Here is a 16,330-nt window from a genome sequence, read left to right on the forward strand (position 1 = left end):
GCCTGAACCAAGAACTTTGCCATTATTCTATGTAATTGATTCCATTTAACCAGTTCTAGCTCTCATCTATATCTTTTTCCTTTTATGAATAAACCTTTAGTTTTTAGATTCTAAAGGATTGGCAACAGCGTGATTTGTGGGTAAGATCTGATTTGTATATTGACCTGGGTCTGGGGCTTGGTCCTTTGGGATCGAGAGAACCCTTTTTCTTTTACTGGGGTATTGGTTTTCATAACCATTCATCCCCATAATGAGTGGCACTGGTGGTGATACTGGGAAACTGGAATGTCTAAGGGAATTGCTTGTGTGACTTGTGGTTAGCCAGTGGGGTGAGACCAAAGTCTGCTCTGTTTGGCTGGTTTGGTTTGCCTTGATGTGCATAGAAACCCCAGCCTTGGGCTGTAACTGCCCTGCTTGAAGCAATTTGTCCTGAACTGGCACTCTCCGTTGGGTCCCACCAGAACCAGCCTTGTTACAACCTGCACCAACAGGAGTTTCACCCTGTCTCAGCTGCTGTCCTGCCCTTTGCCCCCGACCCCCAGCCCCAATGGGAGGAACTACCTGAGCCTGACACGTCAGAGTCGGTTCCAACCCTTGGGGAAGGGGGACGGAGGGATAAAGAAGCTTGGTTTCCTAGCCGAAGCCGCACTCTCTCTCAGCTGGGCAGCGTGTGTTGGGGAGGGAGGTGAATGGGCAGTAATGGAGCTTGGCCCAGGTGCAGTGAGCTAAGAGGAGACCGCCTTAGCACCAAGTGGAGCAGCAAACCTCTGCCAGGAAGGCCATCAGGAAACAGAGCACTTGGTAGTTTTCCTCGGGCAGGGTCTGGAGGGTTTTGCGAACAACATCCACACGATTCGACTCCTCCATATCTGAAAGGGAAACATGCGGCACGTGAGTAGGTGAGCGAGACCCTAGCTCGCACCAGCCAATGAAGGGGGAGAACCTCCAGCTCCCACCAGGCTACAGGGTGACCCTGACTCACACTGGGAGACTCCTCTGATAGGAGCCCAGCTCACAATGCATGGGTACCCCAGGCAGGACTCCCTCTCCTCCCCATCCCATGCATACTCCCTTGGCAATGGGGGCCCATCCATACCGCCTGGATTCCTTGGAAAGGCACCAGAGCCACAGGCTAGGATCAGAGAGCATAGCTGTATGTCTGAGGTAGCCTGGAGGAGATCCCTGCCCTTAGGGAGTTCAGACTTCGATTGGTTGTACCCTCTTGCCCCCAACTCACTCTGGAAGTTGACAACGTGGTTGTAGAGGCTAAAGGTCAGCAGGGGCTCTGGCAGCTCCCGCAGGAATGTCTTGAGGATCACGGCAGCAAGGTGAATGTCCTCATATTGCTGGAAATCCATCGGTATCCCTGAGGACAGAGAGGAGACACAGGCTCAGAGCCCATCTATCAGAGCACGAGCACACTGCCTAACGGAAAGGGGCAAGGGGCAGAACTCCCTCCAGATCAATGGAGCAGAGCACAGGGTCAAAGCCCAGCTCTGGAGCAATAGCTCCCTGGGGACGAGCATGAGGCCAGACTCACTTGAGATGGAGGTAACTTACTTGCCCACAAGACAGAAGCAACAGCTCTGCCAATTCCAGTCCAATGTCCCCAAGGCTCATCACCCCAAACAGGAGTCTATTCTGGTCTTGGTCTCATTCTCCAGGGCAGCAATGGGAAGGTAGCATGCCCAGCCCTGGGAAACAGAAGGGGCTCCTCAGGGAGCAGGTGGAGAGAGGGAGACGAGCCTCTCCTGAAACAGGAATGGGGGTTTTGTACTGCTCAAACACAAATCCTCTGGCAGATTACAGGCAAAGTTCAGTCCCCCTTGGCCAGCAGGATGGAGAGCAGCATTCAAATAGGCTTTCAGATCACAGTGGAATGAGTTGATCCCAGCCTAGAGCTAAAGAGGTACTCATCCACACACTCCTGTGTAGTGCTAGATGGAGCTCATATTCCCCAGCACTGGGTGCAGAGCAAGAAGCATGATGAGAGCAGAGCCCCAGAACAGGAACAGTGCAGAGGAGCAGAGTCTGAGGGTCAGGACTGGTGAGGACCAGAGAACTCTAACTTGGAGGTGGGTGTTGGGTGAGGTGGACGGGTCACGGCACAAGGTTCTCCTGAGGAGGGACACTTACCCATGTTGTATTTTTGTTGGACCTCTTTGACAATCTGTGTGGAAGCTGATCTCCGGAAAATCCCCTCTTTGGTCAGAGCTGGGGAGAGCGAGCGAGCAGAAGGAAAGGGAGAGCTCAGACCAGGCTTGTCATACCAGAGCTCTCTGACCCTTCCTGGCGAGCCACAGCACACAGCAAGGCTGTCAAAGCACCAGCTTCTCCCATGTGCACAGGAAACCTCTGCACACAGCTGTGGAGAGAGCACTGCCCATGCCCACTGTGCTCTGTACCTCGGTGGAACACTCACCACCCCCATGTTCATCCTTGTAAAATGATTGCATGGTATCCGATGCAAAGTTTGTCGTGTCGGGTGTCTTCAGAAGGCTCATGATGCACTGAGCATGGTTGTTACAGTGATGTTATAGTAATTGTTACAGTAAGGGTATAATTTCATGTATATAGTTATGGGGCTGAAAATGTAACCTCATGGCTTAAAGCAAGCCCAGGCACAAACTCTCCAAGAACAGAGAGGCAGTTCACACCACATCAGGGCAGGTATGGGACAAACCCAGCCCAGCCTCACAGGAACAAAGGACGCTGGCCTAGGCAGCAACAAAATAATCTGTTAGACTCTCAAGGGAGTCACCCCCCCTTCCTTTGGTCAGTTTGGAACTGTGATGAGATAATGTTCACCTAACTCCGAAATTGAGGGGGAGGGTGGGCGGGTAATGCCAAGAGGAAAGAAAGGGCATGATAAAAGGGAGACATATTTGCCATGCTCTCTCTCTCTTCCACCTACATCTACAGCAGAGGTGAGCAAACTACGGCCTGCGGGTCACATCCGGCCCACGGGACTGTCCTGCCCGGCCCGGGAGGCTAGCCCCCTCTCCTCTCCTCCCCTCCCCAGCTATTCCCTCTCCCCCCACAGCCTCAGCTCACTGCACTGCTGGCGCATGCTCTGGGCAGCAGAGCAGTGAGCTCCTGGGGCAGCGCAGCTGCAGAGCCCAGCCTGACCTGGTGCTCTGTGCTGCGCAGCGCGGCTGCCTGACCTGGTGCAGCCACACCGCCAGCCACCGGTAAGGGGGCAGGGAGCGGGGGTTGGATAAAGGGCAGGGGAGTTCGGGTGGTGGTCAGGGGCCAGGGGTGTGGATAGGGGTTGGGGCTGTTGGAGGGCGGGGAACAGGGGGGTTGAATGGGAGCAGGGGTCCCGGGGGGGGGACAGTCAGGAAGGAGGGGGGGTTGGATGGAGCAGCGGGGGACAGTCAGGGGCAGGGGTTCCGGGGACAGTCAGGGGACAGGGAGCAGGGTGGGGTGGATGGGGCAGGTGTCCCAGGGGGGCAGTCAGGAAGGAGAGGGGATGTTGGATGGGGCGGTGGGTCTGGGGCCGGTAAGGGAGAAGGGGTGGTTGGATGGGGCAGGGCTCCTGGGGAGGGGCAGTCAGAAAGGAGGGGGGGGGTTGGATGGGGTGGCAGGGGTAGTTAGGGGTGGTGGGTCCAGGGCCAGTCAGGGAGAAGGGATGGTTGGATGGGGCAGGGGGTCCAGAGTCACCGGGGGGCTGTCAGGGGGTGAGAAGCAGGGAGGGTCAGATAGGGGGCGGGGGCCGTGCCGTGCTGTGCCTGGCTGCTTGGGGAGGCACAGCCTCCCCTAACCGGCCCTCCATACAATTTCAGAAACCCAATGAGGCTCTCAGGCCAAAAAGTTTGCCCACCCCTAATCTACAGACACCGCACCAAGGGACTGAAGCGCTGATCAAAGGGGAAAGCCTGGCTGAAGAGCAACCAGCCAGCCTGTGGTGAGAAGCATCTAAATTTGTAAGGGCACTGAAAGTGTTAAGATCAGCTTAGAACGCGTTTTGCTTTTATTTCATTTGACCAAATCCGACTTGTTATGCTTTGACTAATAATAACTTAAAATCTATCTTTATAGTTAATAAATCTGTTTGTTTATTCTACCTGAAGCAGTGCCTTTGGTTTGAAGTGTGTCAGAGGCTCCCCTTGGGATAACAAGCCTGGTACGTATCAATTTCTTGGTTAAATTGACGAACTCATATAAACTTGTAGTGTCCAGCGGGCATAACTAGAAACTGCAAGACAGAGGTTCCTAGGGTTGTGTCTGGGACCGGAGATATTGGCTAGTGTCATTCGGTTATACAATCCAAGGAGCAGCTTACATGCCGGAGGCTGTGCACGAACAGCTCAGGAGTGGGGGTTCTCACAGCAGAGCAGGGTAAGGCTGGCTCCCAGAGTCAAGGACTGGAGTGACCTAGCAGATCACCAGTCCAGATAACACCAGAGGGGAATGTCAGACCCAGACACTGTGCAGGAAGGAGGGCATGGCAGGATCTCTCTTCTTGGCTCCATCAATCATATTTGGGCTCCAAACTGTTCTATGGTCATTTTCCTTCTGTTTCATAAAGATCTGATTGGCATTAGGAAGGGGAGAAGGCACCTGCATGGTATTGAATTGGGTTGAGGGTTTCATTTACGCACTCACCATGCTCCCGCAGATAGGCAATGGTTTCCCTGACCACCAGTGGGACGGGGGCCTGATCAGAGCTCTTTTCCCTTAGGCTGTGGGAAGAACAGAAGGTTAGAGGTTGCCAGTTACCTCTTGTCCGCATGCAGCTCATCACATCTGACATATGTACGTAGCAGGGACCTCTGCGGGATCCCTCTCCCCGCCTAGTCCTGTCCCACTCTTTGCCCCTCAGCCTGCTCCCCCTCTCTCTCCCCATCCCAGTCCAACCAGGGCAGCATCCCACATGTTTTTGATACTACAATACACATATGTTATGCTGCCTCCTACTGCTGGTCTGTGTTGAGGAGCAGCGACTGCATTACAGCCAGCGTCAGGGGCCCAAGCTGGAGGCTTTGGTTGCTGGGAAGGGGCCAGGAAACAATTGAGGTGGCTCTGTGGGATGCAACTCCTTTTTCTTTCTCCGCTTTAGGCAAGAGCAGAGGGGAGTTTAAATGTAGGGGAGCGAAGGACAGGAATCCACCTAGACAGCAGCTAGCTGCTGTGTATTACTCTCCAACATCTGCCATTACATCCCGCAATGACAAATGCCAGATGGTTCAGTTCAGATGATCAGTAATGTAATATCTAATGTGGACATGTACATCACCATCATTTGGCTTCGGAGTCAAACCCCCATTGCAAAGAATGGGCCAAGTCACCTCTCTCTGAGAGATCGGTTCAGGACGCCTGCAAGCTCAGCCAGCAGTCACTGTGCTGGTTACACTGAGCTCACGTTTGGAAGGCTTTCACTGCAGCCAGAAGGGCTAGAAAATCACTTCCCAAACTGCCTCAGGGACAACTGCCTGAGCACATGGAGCTGGTTTCTCCTCATTTCCACTGGCCAAATTGCATTAAAAGCTAAAAATACATTAAATAATACTTTGCTGACGTCACTTTCCCATGTCAGCAATTCTGAAGCTGCCTCAGGGATGTGATGTGACCAGGAAAGTGTGGGGAAGCAGAGGCAAGGGTGAATGGGAGGGGATGTGTCCCTGAGAAACCCTCTATTAAAACAGCATTGAAGCTATGGAAAAAGTTGAGGGTCAGGTCCTCTGCCCTGCTCCAGCAAAACAACACAGGCCTAATGCCATTTTAGCCGGCCCCTTGAGGAATCCTCCCACTCAAGGAATCCTCATATGGCAGAGAAGTGCCATCATGGCTTGTACTCCAGCCCTTCCCACTCCTAGCCCCACGCACACAGGCGTGTAGCTGGGGTGTCCTGGCACTCCAGTGAATCCTCAGTTACTGAAACAACCCCTTGTGGGCTGTTAGCATGTTAGAGAAGCCCTGCAGCGCCTCTAGTTTACACCAAGAACCAGCCCAGCAATCAGGCAAGCCACAATTTGAGGTGGGCAGAGGGTAGCTCAGGATCTGGGCTAGAGAATTGAGTTTTTCTAAATGACAACTCAGATTCTGCAGCAATTTCAAGAAACGGGCAATTTCAAGGCCATTTCTGCAACTGCACTATTGCATTATACACAGGGCTCTGGCATTAGCTGGCCCAGCAGCCAAAGCTACGCAACTCTAAGATACTCACTGCTGCAGAGAGACCCCAAACTGCTGGTTTGGCAGGGGTGGGCGTGGTGGGGTCAGCTTCTGGGGCACTTGAGAGGGTTTCTGCAGTGATTTCAGGTACTCGTCATATCTGTAGTGAGAGAGACAGATTGGTAGGGAACCAGCCCATCTCACACAGGGACCACCAACCAGTGCCTACCACCTCACACCCGGCACCCACCCTACTGCTTTGTGGATGCAACCAACCCAGCCCCTGCTGCTGATCCACTGGGAACTGCCCCAAAGACAGCTCTAGCCTAGTACTTGCTGACCCCAAGGACAGGCAGCTCAGGAGTGCTGGGGCAGCAAGACCAAAGGGCTCAGTCTCCAGCGGAGAAGAGGGAGCAAGGGGGAAGGCGGGGGTCTGTACAAAGAGAGGAGCTTGCTGGGATGAATAGGGAAAAGACGGGGCAAAGGACCGTGCACCTAGGAAGTCAGGGCAAGTTTGCTGGAAGACAAGGGGTGATGGGGTGTGCGTGTGCATGGGAGAGAGGTAGAGCCACAGGGATCTGAACAGGCTAGAGGTGCAGTTGAAGCACCTTTGGGAGACCACAGAGGAAAGCTGAAGTGAGAAGGCTCCACTGAGCTTTTGAGCAAAGTGGATGTACAGGCAGCAGCAGACAGGGAGGGACAGCAGAAAGATGCCTGGGGGTAAAGTCACTTGCCTGAGAGGAGACCAAGAGGCAGAAGAGACAGAGGCAGCAAAGGGGCCAAGTGAGCCTGAGCCAGGCATTGACGCTGAAGACAGGCAGGAAGGGGAGCTAGGAAGAGCCCCCTCTCTGAGGCACCCTGGCGCTGCTACCTCGGATGAACCACCACTTTGGAGCAAAACAAGGCCCCTCCCCATTGCTTCCTTCCCCCTTGCCACTGTTTCCCCACCCTGCATCTTCCCTCCTCTCACGGAGCCATGGGTAAGCAGGTAGGCAGGCTCTCACTTTAGCACCTGGCTTGGGATCCCCAGCTGCTCCAGCTTCACATGCTCCTCCAGCTCGCTCAGGAAGTTTGCATAAAAAATCTTCCGTCCAAACTTGAAACTGCAAAACAGAGGACAAGCAGCCCCATGAGGGATCCGGAGTGACTAACATCAGCAGAACTGGGGGAAGCCCAGGGCAAGAGCAGCAGGAATGAGGGGCTGTTAGCAGAGCTGTCTGGGGGAGCAAGAGCTGGAAGATCATGGGGCCTGCGGGGCAGAACTGAGGGGCCTTGGCAGTGCTGGAGGCAGCAGAGGTTCAGCAGTAGGGGCACCACACCACGCAGCTCTCTCTCAACCCCCATATTCCGTGAGGCACTGCTAAGTCTCCTCCACAGCCTGGCTCAAAGCCTGGCAAAGATGGGCTCTGCACAGCACAGCACTGCCCCTCCCTGGGCTCTGCAGCAGGCCAGAGTCCGCTCCTCTTTTCATTTTTGGCCCAGGAGGCTGGCGGTTTCACTGGTGACACGCTGAACTCAGTGCCCCTCTGGGTTTCATTCTCCTCCTCCCCTTCTGTCCTGGTGCTAACGCCTGGGACATGTGGCCTTTGCAGGGGCTGAGCTCCCCAGGCCCCAGCAGAGGGGCTCTTGTTTTGCCTGGATCTTTCAGAAATAATGGGAGGCATATCCCCCGAGAGGTTAATGCAGGAGGAGTCACCAGTGCCAGCACAGGAGGAGCTAGGAGCCTGTGCTCTCCTCCTGGCCTGCTGAGGAATGCTGCACATCCCCCTGCACCCAGGGAGCTTGAGCCAGCCTCCGCTGCCCCCTACCTGATCAGAGGCTTGAAGAGAATCAGCAGAGTCTTGATGAACATCGTTGGGTGCACGATGTACAGCGCTTTGATGTTCTTCTTGTACCTGCCAAAGGAAGCCGAGTGAGGGAGAGCTCTGCCTGGGCTGGGGAGCTGGGCTGCTCCATCAGCTCAAGCCCCCAAATGGCTCCCTGGGGCTCTAAGTCCCACCCTCCACACTCTCAGTGCACTGTGCCCCTCCCTGGGGCCCCCTGTGTTAACCCAATTCCCCAGCCTTCTATAACACCACTCTCCCCTCATTTCCTAGCCCTCAACCACCTAGGAACCTCAATCCCTGCTCTTTGCCACCCCACGACTCCACTCATGAGGCATTGCCCCATAAGGGGATGAGCTGCCAAATGGCCTGGACACTTGCGTTGACTCTTGTCTTTGCTAGCCCCCTGCTGACCCGGAGAACTTTCCACAAGAGCGGTTTGTACCCCTCACTCTGTCTATAGAACTTTCTATCTTCATAGCATTTGACAAACATCAGTTCACCCCCACCACCTCCCAGCAGGTAGAGATGTGGGAGGGATCATGATCCCCATGTTACAAATGGGGAAAGGACTTGCCTAGGACATGCTTTAGCTCCAAAGAGGACCACACAGGGAGTCAGACTGTAGAAGAGAACTCAGGAGTCCTGTCCCATTGGCCACACCTACTCACTTGCGGTCAAATTCCCGGTAGGCATCCCGCAGCCAGCTCAGGGACGGCTTGTTCTCACTGGTGAGGCCATGGTGCAGATACACCAATGTGTAGTCACTCTCCACATACTGGTCCAGTGTGAACTTAAGATACCTGGGAAGACACAGGAACTTCTGAGCTCGCAGTATGCACTGGCATGTGTATAAGCTTGCTCCCTATTGGCCACAGTTGGCATAAGGAAAATTTTGCCACACTGCAGAAACAGAGGCACTTGTGCCCTGGGAGAGGAAGGAGAGGAGCATACAGGAGGGCAATTCCTGGCCGGGGGTTGGCTGGATGTGGGGTGCAGCCCACACCTAGTTGGAGATTATAGCAGAGGGCACATATCCACCAGAGCAGCTGCTGCCTGTAGATCTGCCCCCTAGGACTCGGGGACTGTCTCAGATCCAGGCTGTCATGGGAGCAGTGGGCCCCCAAGGCAGTACTCACTGCAGCAGTTTCACATGGTCAAGTTGATGGCAGGGTGGCATCCGGCAGGCACTGAACAAAATGACTTTCCGTCCATAGTTGTCATCACCTGGGAATGAAATGCCAGAGATCACAGGGAGATTCAGGGACAACACTGGGCTCCCACCAGCATATGTGCAATGCAGCAGGAGTCCCTGTCCCTCCACCACAGGGCAGAAGCCTGGGATTTCACAGTAACCAATACAGCTTGCCTGACCTCTGCCTCAGCAGAGCCCACCTCATCCATAGGTGGGGGAAGGCAGTGATCTGAGAGCACGCAGGGCCCTAAGGGCAAGTAATGTGAAAGATGTCTGGAGCCAGTGTGGAGTATATGCCACATAGCCAGCAGGAAAGGGCAGGATGTGGGACTCAGATGTCCTGAGGCATGCAGGAACTGTTCCCCACACAGTGGCCTCAGGTAGCGACACTGAAACAGAGATTGCTCAGAGTTGGGCACCTGCAGCACTGTGGCTGTGTGCATTGCTACAGAGATGTAAGTACCCCTAGTAGAGGGAAGACCTTCCCCTCGCAGACGCAGAAGCTTCAGAGCGCGGGCCCAGGGTATGTGCTTCTCTCCTGGCATATTTGCTCTTGCTTCGACTGAAGTTTGCTCCTACATGCACAGTGAAATCAGACCACACCCTAAGGGAGAGGGTAAAGCTGCACAAAGGACAGGCTGGCTCTGGGCAGGATGGAGCAGAGCAGAGCCAGGTGATGAGGGGCAGGCTCCACTACTCCCACTCCTCCCCAGAGCCTATCCTAGAGAAGTAGGAATTGGTACCACGAGCCTCCGAAGTGTTTTGCAGAACAATCTTGTTTACTGGCTTCATCATCTGATGCAGCCTAAGGGTATGTCTACACAACCAAGAAAAGCCCATGGCTGGCCCATAACCCTCTCATCCAGTCCCAGCCCGAGCTCCAGCCCAAGCCCAGATGTCTACACTGCAATGAAACAGTCTCAGCCCGAGTCGGCTGACATGGGCCAGCCATGGGTGTCTAGTTGCTGAGTAGACATACCCTAAAACTGTTCTGGAGAGATCACCTGGCAAATCCAGTGTGATTCTATCAAACTTAGCATGGGGACAACCCTACCCAACTCAAAGCCCAGCAAAGAACAGCTCTCATCACACCAGAAGAACTCCACCCTAGGGACATGGTCCCTGATCCTCTCCTGGGGTTTCACAGATCTTGGGCCAGATTCTCACCCGACATAACTCTTACGATTTCAGTGGACTTCTGCCAACAGAGAATGTGGCCCCATGAATAAAGCCCTAGTAGGGAGATGAGGGGAGAGTTCAAGTGAGCGGATAGAGGGAATTGCACCCTATCTGATTCTGAGCTTTTCTCCTTTGTACTGATTCACTAAGCACGTGGGTACACAGAGCTTCAGTGCAGCATGAACAGATATATCACCTGCATGAAGGAGCCCCCATCTATTTCCATCAGGGTGGCTTATTTTCAAATACCAAGAAGGGGTGGGAACAGCTTCCCTAGAGGACAATGAAGAGCAAAACTTGTCCCGAGAGCCTCAGTTTCCTGGTGAGCCAATGCAGCGTGTCCTGCCCAGTGAGAGAAGGGGGAGTACAGACTGTTCTAAGTTGCACCAACAATGCCACAAAGGCTGTTGCATGGAGAAGAAGCAGAAACTTTTCCCCATTTCAAACTGCAGAGTTGCCCGGTATCATTCACCACCACAATCACTTCTCCGGTTCCCCATTTAAACTCACCTCCCACAGGGCATGCAGCCACTTCTCTTCACATCCCTGCACTGGGATCTTGGACCCCAACTGCCCCTTTATTACAATCAATGCCCAGCAACTGAGATCTTTAGTCAAAACAGAGCAGGTTATCATGTCTAACAAACAAGGGCCAATTCCAAAGTTTGCAGAAATAAAGCCTGCCTGCGCTAAGGCAAGTGCTTGTTGATGCCAAGAGCAGCCGCAGGTCTGCATGTGTGTGAGCATAGCCACAACACCCAAGAAAGCATTACCTCTCAGGGGCCAACAGTCCTCAACCCCATCCACGCAGTCCAGGCTGTGAGAACAGATTTCCTCTCCAGTCTGTCACTCTCATTTTCCCTTTCCACTGATATTTTATTGTAACTCACCAGACAATACAAGAGAATATGGAGTTCACCAATATAAACAAACTGGTCCCTGTACAAAAGTTAGGGAGACAACTGAAGCAATAGGGGACAGCTCAAGGTACAGGCCATGAGGGAGTGATCAACCATCACATGAACACAACAGTGGCATGCTGGGGTAAAAGGCACTGAGAGAGGACATGGTACCCAGCAGATACACAAGACCTGGAGAGGGTGATGCGGAGACCATTGGGAACAACTGTACACAGCCACAGCCAGGCCACAAGACCAACATCAAACAGATTATCCCATGGGCGCCCAAACTCCATCTAACCAAGAAGCTTCTTGACAGCTTGCCATACACCCACTGAGCATAAATGGGTACATTGCAGCTGCCCTTATATTGAAAATGGAAGAGTAGCCTGCAAAGTCATGGGCTTGTGGATAAGGCACTATTACAGCTTCCCCATGTGGACAGGTCATTCAGCCTCTCTGCCTCAGTTCCTCATCTGTACAACGGGGATACTTCCTGACTTCACAGGGTGTTGGGAGTATAAATCTGTTTATGTTTGTGATGCTCTCACGCATTGTGATGATGGGGGCTCAGATAAGAATACAGAGACACTCCAGGTCTCAGTACGCAGTGTGAAAAGGCGCTATATGTTGGGAACAGCACTCTCTCCTGGCCACCCCTCCAGATTAATAGCCACATGGTCCATATTTAACTGCCTTTCAAGCAAGGCTAGTTTGTGCAACAGAAGCCAGGAGTAGAGCCCAAGCATGGCCAAGTTCATGCCTTTGTTGTGAATGCTCTGCACTGATGCAATATCCACAGCAGAGTTCTGTGCTGAGGTCCTTGAGAAACTGATTTCTGAGCCTGGCAAATCACTAGACATGGACCAGCTGAAGCACATAGCCCTTAAGGGCAAATCAAACTCCAATACCAAGATACCTGCCACTGGAGCAACATGAAAGACAACACTTAGGGCCCAGAAGGCAGTGCCTGTAACCGCCATTGGTACAGAGTCCTGCTGAGAATGCCTGGTGCTGTCAGTTCTGCGGCCTGTGTTATACAGGAGGTCACACGAGATGATCACAATGGTCCCTTCCGGCCTTAGAATCTATGGATCCTGGACCAGCCTTAGAGAGGAAGGCAAATTCTCTTGGATACTTGCCAGAAGAAAGTAAACAGAAAGGGGCATCTAATCCCTCAGAGAGCTCCAGAAACATGGCCAGATTTGCCTTCCAAATCAGGATAGTACATTGTGTAAGGGCATTTAGGGAAGGTAGCTGGAGAACTATACTGAGACCAACATACCACCAGTGCCAGGGCTTCTCCTTAGCTCCCTGTACTGAGCTCAGTCCGCTAACTTATAAATCACCTGAAACGAACTGCTTCATATCCCATTTCCATCTGCCATCTCAGATCAGACTGGTCTTTCCAGACAAGGCAAAGCCAGCTCCCAAGCATTCAGGGGGGTTTGAATCACCAATGGTTCCAATTTATAAATGAGAAACTGCAGCCAATTCTACAAGCTTTTGGCTAGCTGAGGAAACTGCCTCCAGGTGACCGCTCTGCCTTGGAGAGAGCAGATCATGTTTGATCTCGGACAGATGTTCCACTCCTTGTACTGTTTGGTTTTGAAAATGCAAAGTTAATCTTATTTCTAAGTCTCTAAATTTTAGCCACTTCTTTGCAGTGCAAACAGCTATTGCTCCCACTAAGCACAACCACAGACCTTGAACTAATGACTCCACTGTTCGTTTGTTCCCCTCCTCTCCCAAATGGGGTAATTTCAGCAATAACTCAATTAGCAAACAACCAGCAATAAGTGATTATACAGCACCCAGAGTCCAACGCACACAACAAACATCACACGTAGATGTCCAGACACACAAGGAATCACTTCATCCAACACCGAAGTGTAGCTACCTTTGGAGTGGAACATAGCAACAATGCACAATGGTATGCAAAGAATAGTATTATATTCATTTCATAGCTTCCAAGGCCAGAAGGGACCATTGTGACCGCCTATATAACTCAAGCCATAGAATTGCCCCAAAATAATTTCCAGAGCAGAGCTTTTAGAAAGACATCTAATCTTGCTTTCAAAATTGCCAGTGATGAAGAAGCCCCACGACCCTTGGTAAATTGTTCCAGTGGTTAATTACCCTCACTGTTAAAATTTTATACATTATTTCCAGCCTGAATTTGTCTAGCTTCAACTTCCAGCTCTTGTATCATGTTCTACCTTCTCCTCTAGACTGAAAAGCCCACTATTAAATATTTGCTCCCCAGGTAGGTACTTACAGACTAATCAAATCACCCCTTAACGTTTCCGTTTTGAAGCGAAGTAGATTGAGCTTCTTGAGTCTACCACTGTAAGGCAGGTTTTCTAATCCTTTAATCATTCTCGTGGCTCTTCTCTGAGCCCTCTCTAATTTTTCAACACCCTTGAGGACTGAAACTAGTGTGAATTTAGGGAGACCCAACATAACTACTCAAACTAGAATCTGACCAGGACCCAAGGTAAGCACCCTGAAAAGTACATGGTGTTTTTAAGGACCAAGTGGTCAGCACCTCAGTTTTCTCCCTCATGCAGAGGGGAGCACCTCCAGCAGCACAATACACTTCCAAATACCACACTGGGGCATTGGGGCAACAAGAATTATGATACCTTCTAAATCGTCAACACAATCCCTTGCTTTTTCTTAGAGTGCTGCCATTCAAATGTGTGAGATCACAGCCTGAGATGTGCTGGCTGTGTCAGAAGCACAAGGTGTATCAGAACTATAATATAGTCCTGATAAGACTACTCTGCATTAAATGGAACCATAAACCCATTAAGGGAACTATTTGCTTAACTGTCTGCAAAACTCCCTAAACATTTCCTGGTGTGTTTCACCTGGGGAAACACTGCCCAGGCTACTTGAGATCTATGCCCTGATTTGAGTCTGTTGCATGATTAGGACAGTTAACTAGAACCACTCCAGGAACCCTGACTATTCTTAATCTCTGTATGTACAATCAGATGGGTATCCAATTTCTATGCAAATCTCAAGTGGGAAATATCCTAGTATTTAGATATCATCCGAATGCAGTTAGATAGGGTCTGCCACCAAAGAGCCAATGTTACAAAATATTCCAAAGATACAACATTCAGGGATGAGTATACGAAGTAGCAAAACTCAAAGATCTGGCCCACAGCCACACTTGAGGTTCACAGACACTACAGGTTCAGAATGCAAGACTGCCTGATCAACCTGGAGCACTGCATGCTGGTACCTTTATTGGAGCAGAAGCCAGAAACAAACTATTCTATTTCATGCAATTTCAGGCTCCAGGCAAGTTGGTGACACAGCTGGGAAGGGTCAGATATCTCTGACATATTTTAGTTTCACTTCAATGCAGAAGCAGACTGAGCATTTCATGCAGACAGGAAGCAAATCCTACAATTTGCAGGCATAGTTACTAGGTGTCCTAGCACCCAGTCTCTCTTTATCTAGGTATTTCTTCCACACCCATCACCAAGGTACCTGACCACTACCAGAATTATAAAGCTGTCAAGGTTCCTCCCCGACTCTGAACTCTAGGGTACAGATGTGGGGACCTGCATGAAAAACCTCCTAAGCTTATCTTTACCAGCTTAGGTCAAAACTTCCCCAAGGTACAAAATATTCCACCCTTTGTCCTTGGATTGGCCGCTACCACCACCAAACTAATACTGGTTACTGGGGAAGAGCTGTTTGGACGCGTCTTTCCCCAAAAAATACTTCCCAAAACCTTGCACCCCACTTCCTAGACAAGGTTTGGTAAAAAGCCTCACCAATTTGCCTAGGTGACTACAGACCCAGACCCTTGGATCTTAAGAACAATGAACAATCCTCCCAACACTTGCACCCCCCCTTTCCTGGGAAATGTTGGATAAAAAGCCTCACCAATTTGCATAGGTGACCACAGACCCAAACCCTTGGATCTGAGAACAATGAAAAAGCATTCAGTTTTCTTACAAGAAGACTTTTAATAAAAATAGAAGTAAATAGAAATAAAGAAATCCCCCCTGTAAAATCAGGATGGTAGATATCTTACAGGGTAATTAGATTCAAAAACATAGAGAATCCCTCTAGGCAAAACCTTAAGTTACAAAAAAGATACACAGACAGAAATAGTTATTCTATTCAGCACAGTTCTTTTCTCAGCCATTTAAAGAAATCATAATCTAACACATACCTAGCTAGATTACTTACTAAAAGTTCTAAGACTCCATTCCTGGTCTATCCCCGGCCAAGACAGAATGTAGACAGACACACAGACCCTTTGTTTCTCTCCCTCCTCCCAGATTTTGAAAGTATCTTGTCTCCTCATTGGTCATTTTGGTCAGGTGCCAGCGAGGTTACCTTTAGCTTCTTAACCCTTTACAGGTGAGAGGAGCTTTCCCCTGGCCAGGAGGGATTTCAAAGGGGTTTACCCTTCCCTTTATATTTATGACAAAAGCCATATGAAGAGACCAGAGCCTTCATCCTTAATGGGTTTTGGGGAGAACCAAGAGAGGGTATCTGCGGAAGCTAGGGAGATGGAGTTGAAGTTGGCAAGATGCAGTTTTTCAAGGTTACATTAGGAACCAGCTGACTCCAGGATGAAGGACAAATATATCATACCTATTTAATGCTTTATTTGTACTTAAACTATTAAACTATTGCAGAGGGAGAAGGTAAAAAATGTAAAATGGGAGGAATATGCTGAGGGCATGGCAGACTGGGGAAGAGGAAGAGATAGGGCAGTGGGGGAACACCCACACAGAAAGAATTGCACTAAGGCAGCCGTAAAAAAACAAACCAGAAGAAGAACTCTGTGTAAGCTTAAAAGCTTGTCTCTTTCACCAACAGAAGGAGGTCCAATAAAAGATATTACCTCACCCATCTTGTCTCTGTGAAAAACAGTGGCATTTATCAGCAATTCCAGGGCCTGAGCAAAGGGCTCAGCCAGCAGAAAGTTCAAAGATAATGGAAAGAATTCCTAGCACCAGAAGAGAGCTCATTTGCATTGACAAGTCCAATGGCATTATAACAGCCAAGCTCCTGACATTTGGGGATGGACTCCAGAGAATGTTAACAAACGTGATCATCTTCCTCAGCAAGCACATTGGGCC

The 16,330-nt window shown here is 50.9% G+C and overlaps 1 protein-coding gene across 2 annotated transcripts in view; it reads right to left on the reverse strand.

The window, feature by feature from the left end:
- ARHGAP1 (Rho GTPase activating protein 1) overlaps nucleotides 1-16,330 on the reverse strand; it is a 42,327-nt gene that overhangs the window by 5,593 nt on the left and 20,404 nt on the right. For both annotated transcript variants that reach the window (XM_077818627.1, XM_077818628.1), the window contains exons 4-12: nucleotides 9,080-9,167; nucleotides 8,612-8,743; nucleotides 7,926-8,012; nucleotides 7,122-7,220; nucleotides 6,170-6,277; nucleotides 4,609-4,685; nucleotides 2,137-2,214; nucleotides 1,238-1,366; nucleotides 766-869 (exon numbers count right to left, since the gene is read on the reverse strand). In XM_077818627.1, coding sequence (XP_077674753.1) covers nucleotides 766-869; nucleotides 1,238-1,366; nucleotides 2,137-2,214; nucleotides 4,609-4,685; nucleotides 6,170-6,277; nucleotides 7,122-7,220; nucleotides 7,926-8,012; nucleotides 8,612-8,743; nucleotides 9,080-9,167 — 902 coding nt within the window. The remainder of the gene's footprint in view (nucleotides 1-765; nucleotides 870-1,237; nucleotides 1,367-2,136; nucleotides 2,215-4,608; nucleotides 4,686-6,169; nucleotides 6,278-7,121; nucleotides 7,221-7,925; nucleotides 8,013-8,611; nucleotides 8,744-9,079; nucleotides 9,168-16,330) is intronic.

Source organism: Eretmochelys imbricata, chromosome 6 (assembly GCF_965152235.1).
Source record: "Eretmochelys imbricata isolate rEreImb1 chromosome 6, rEreImb1.hap1, whole genome shotgun sequence".
Classification (NCBI taxonomy): Eukaryota; Metazoa; Chordata; order Testudines; family Cheloniidae; genus Eretmochelys; species Eretmochelys imbricata.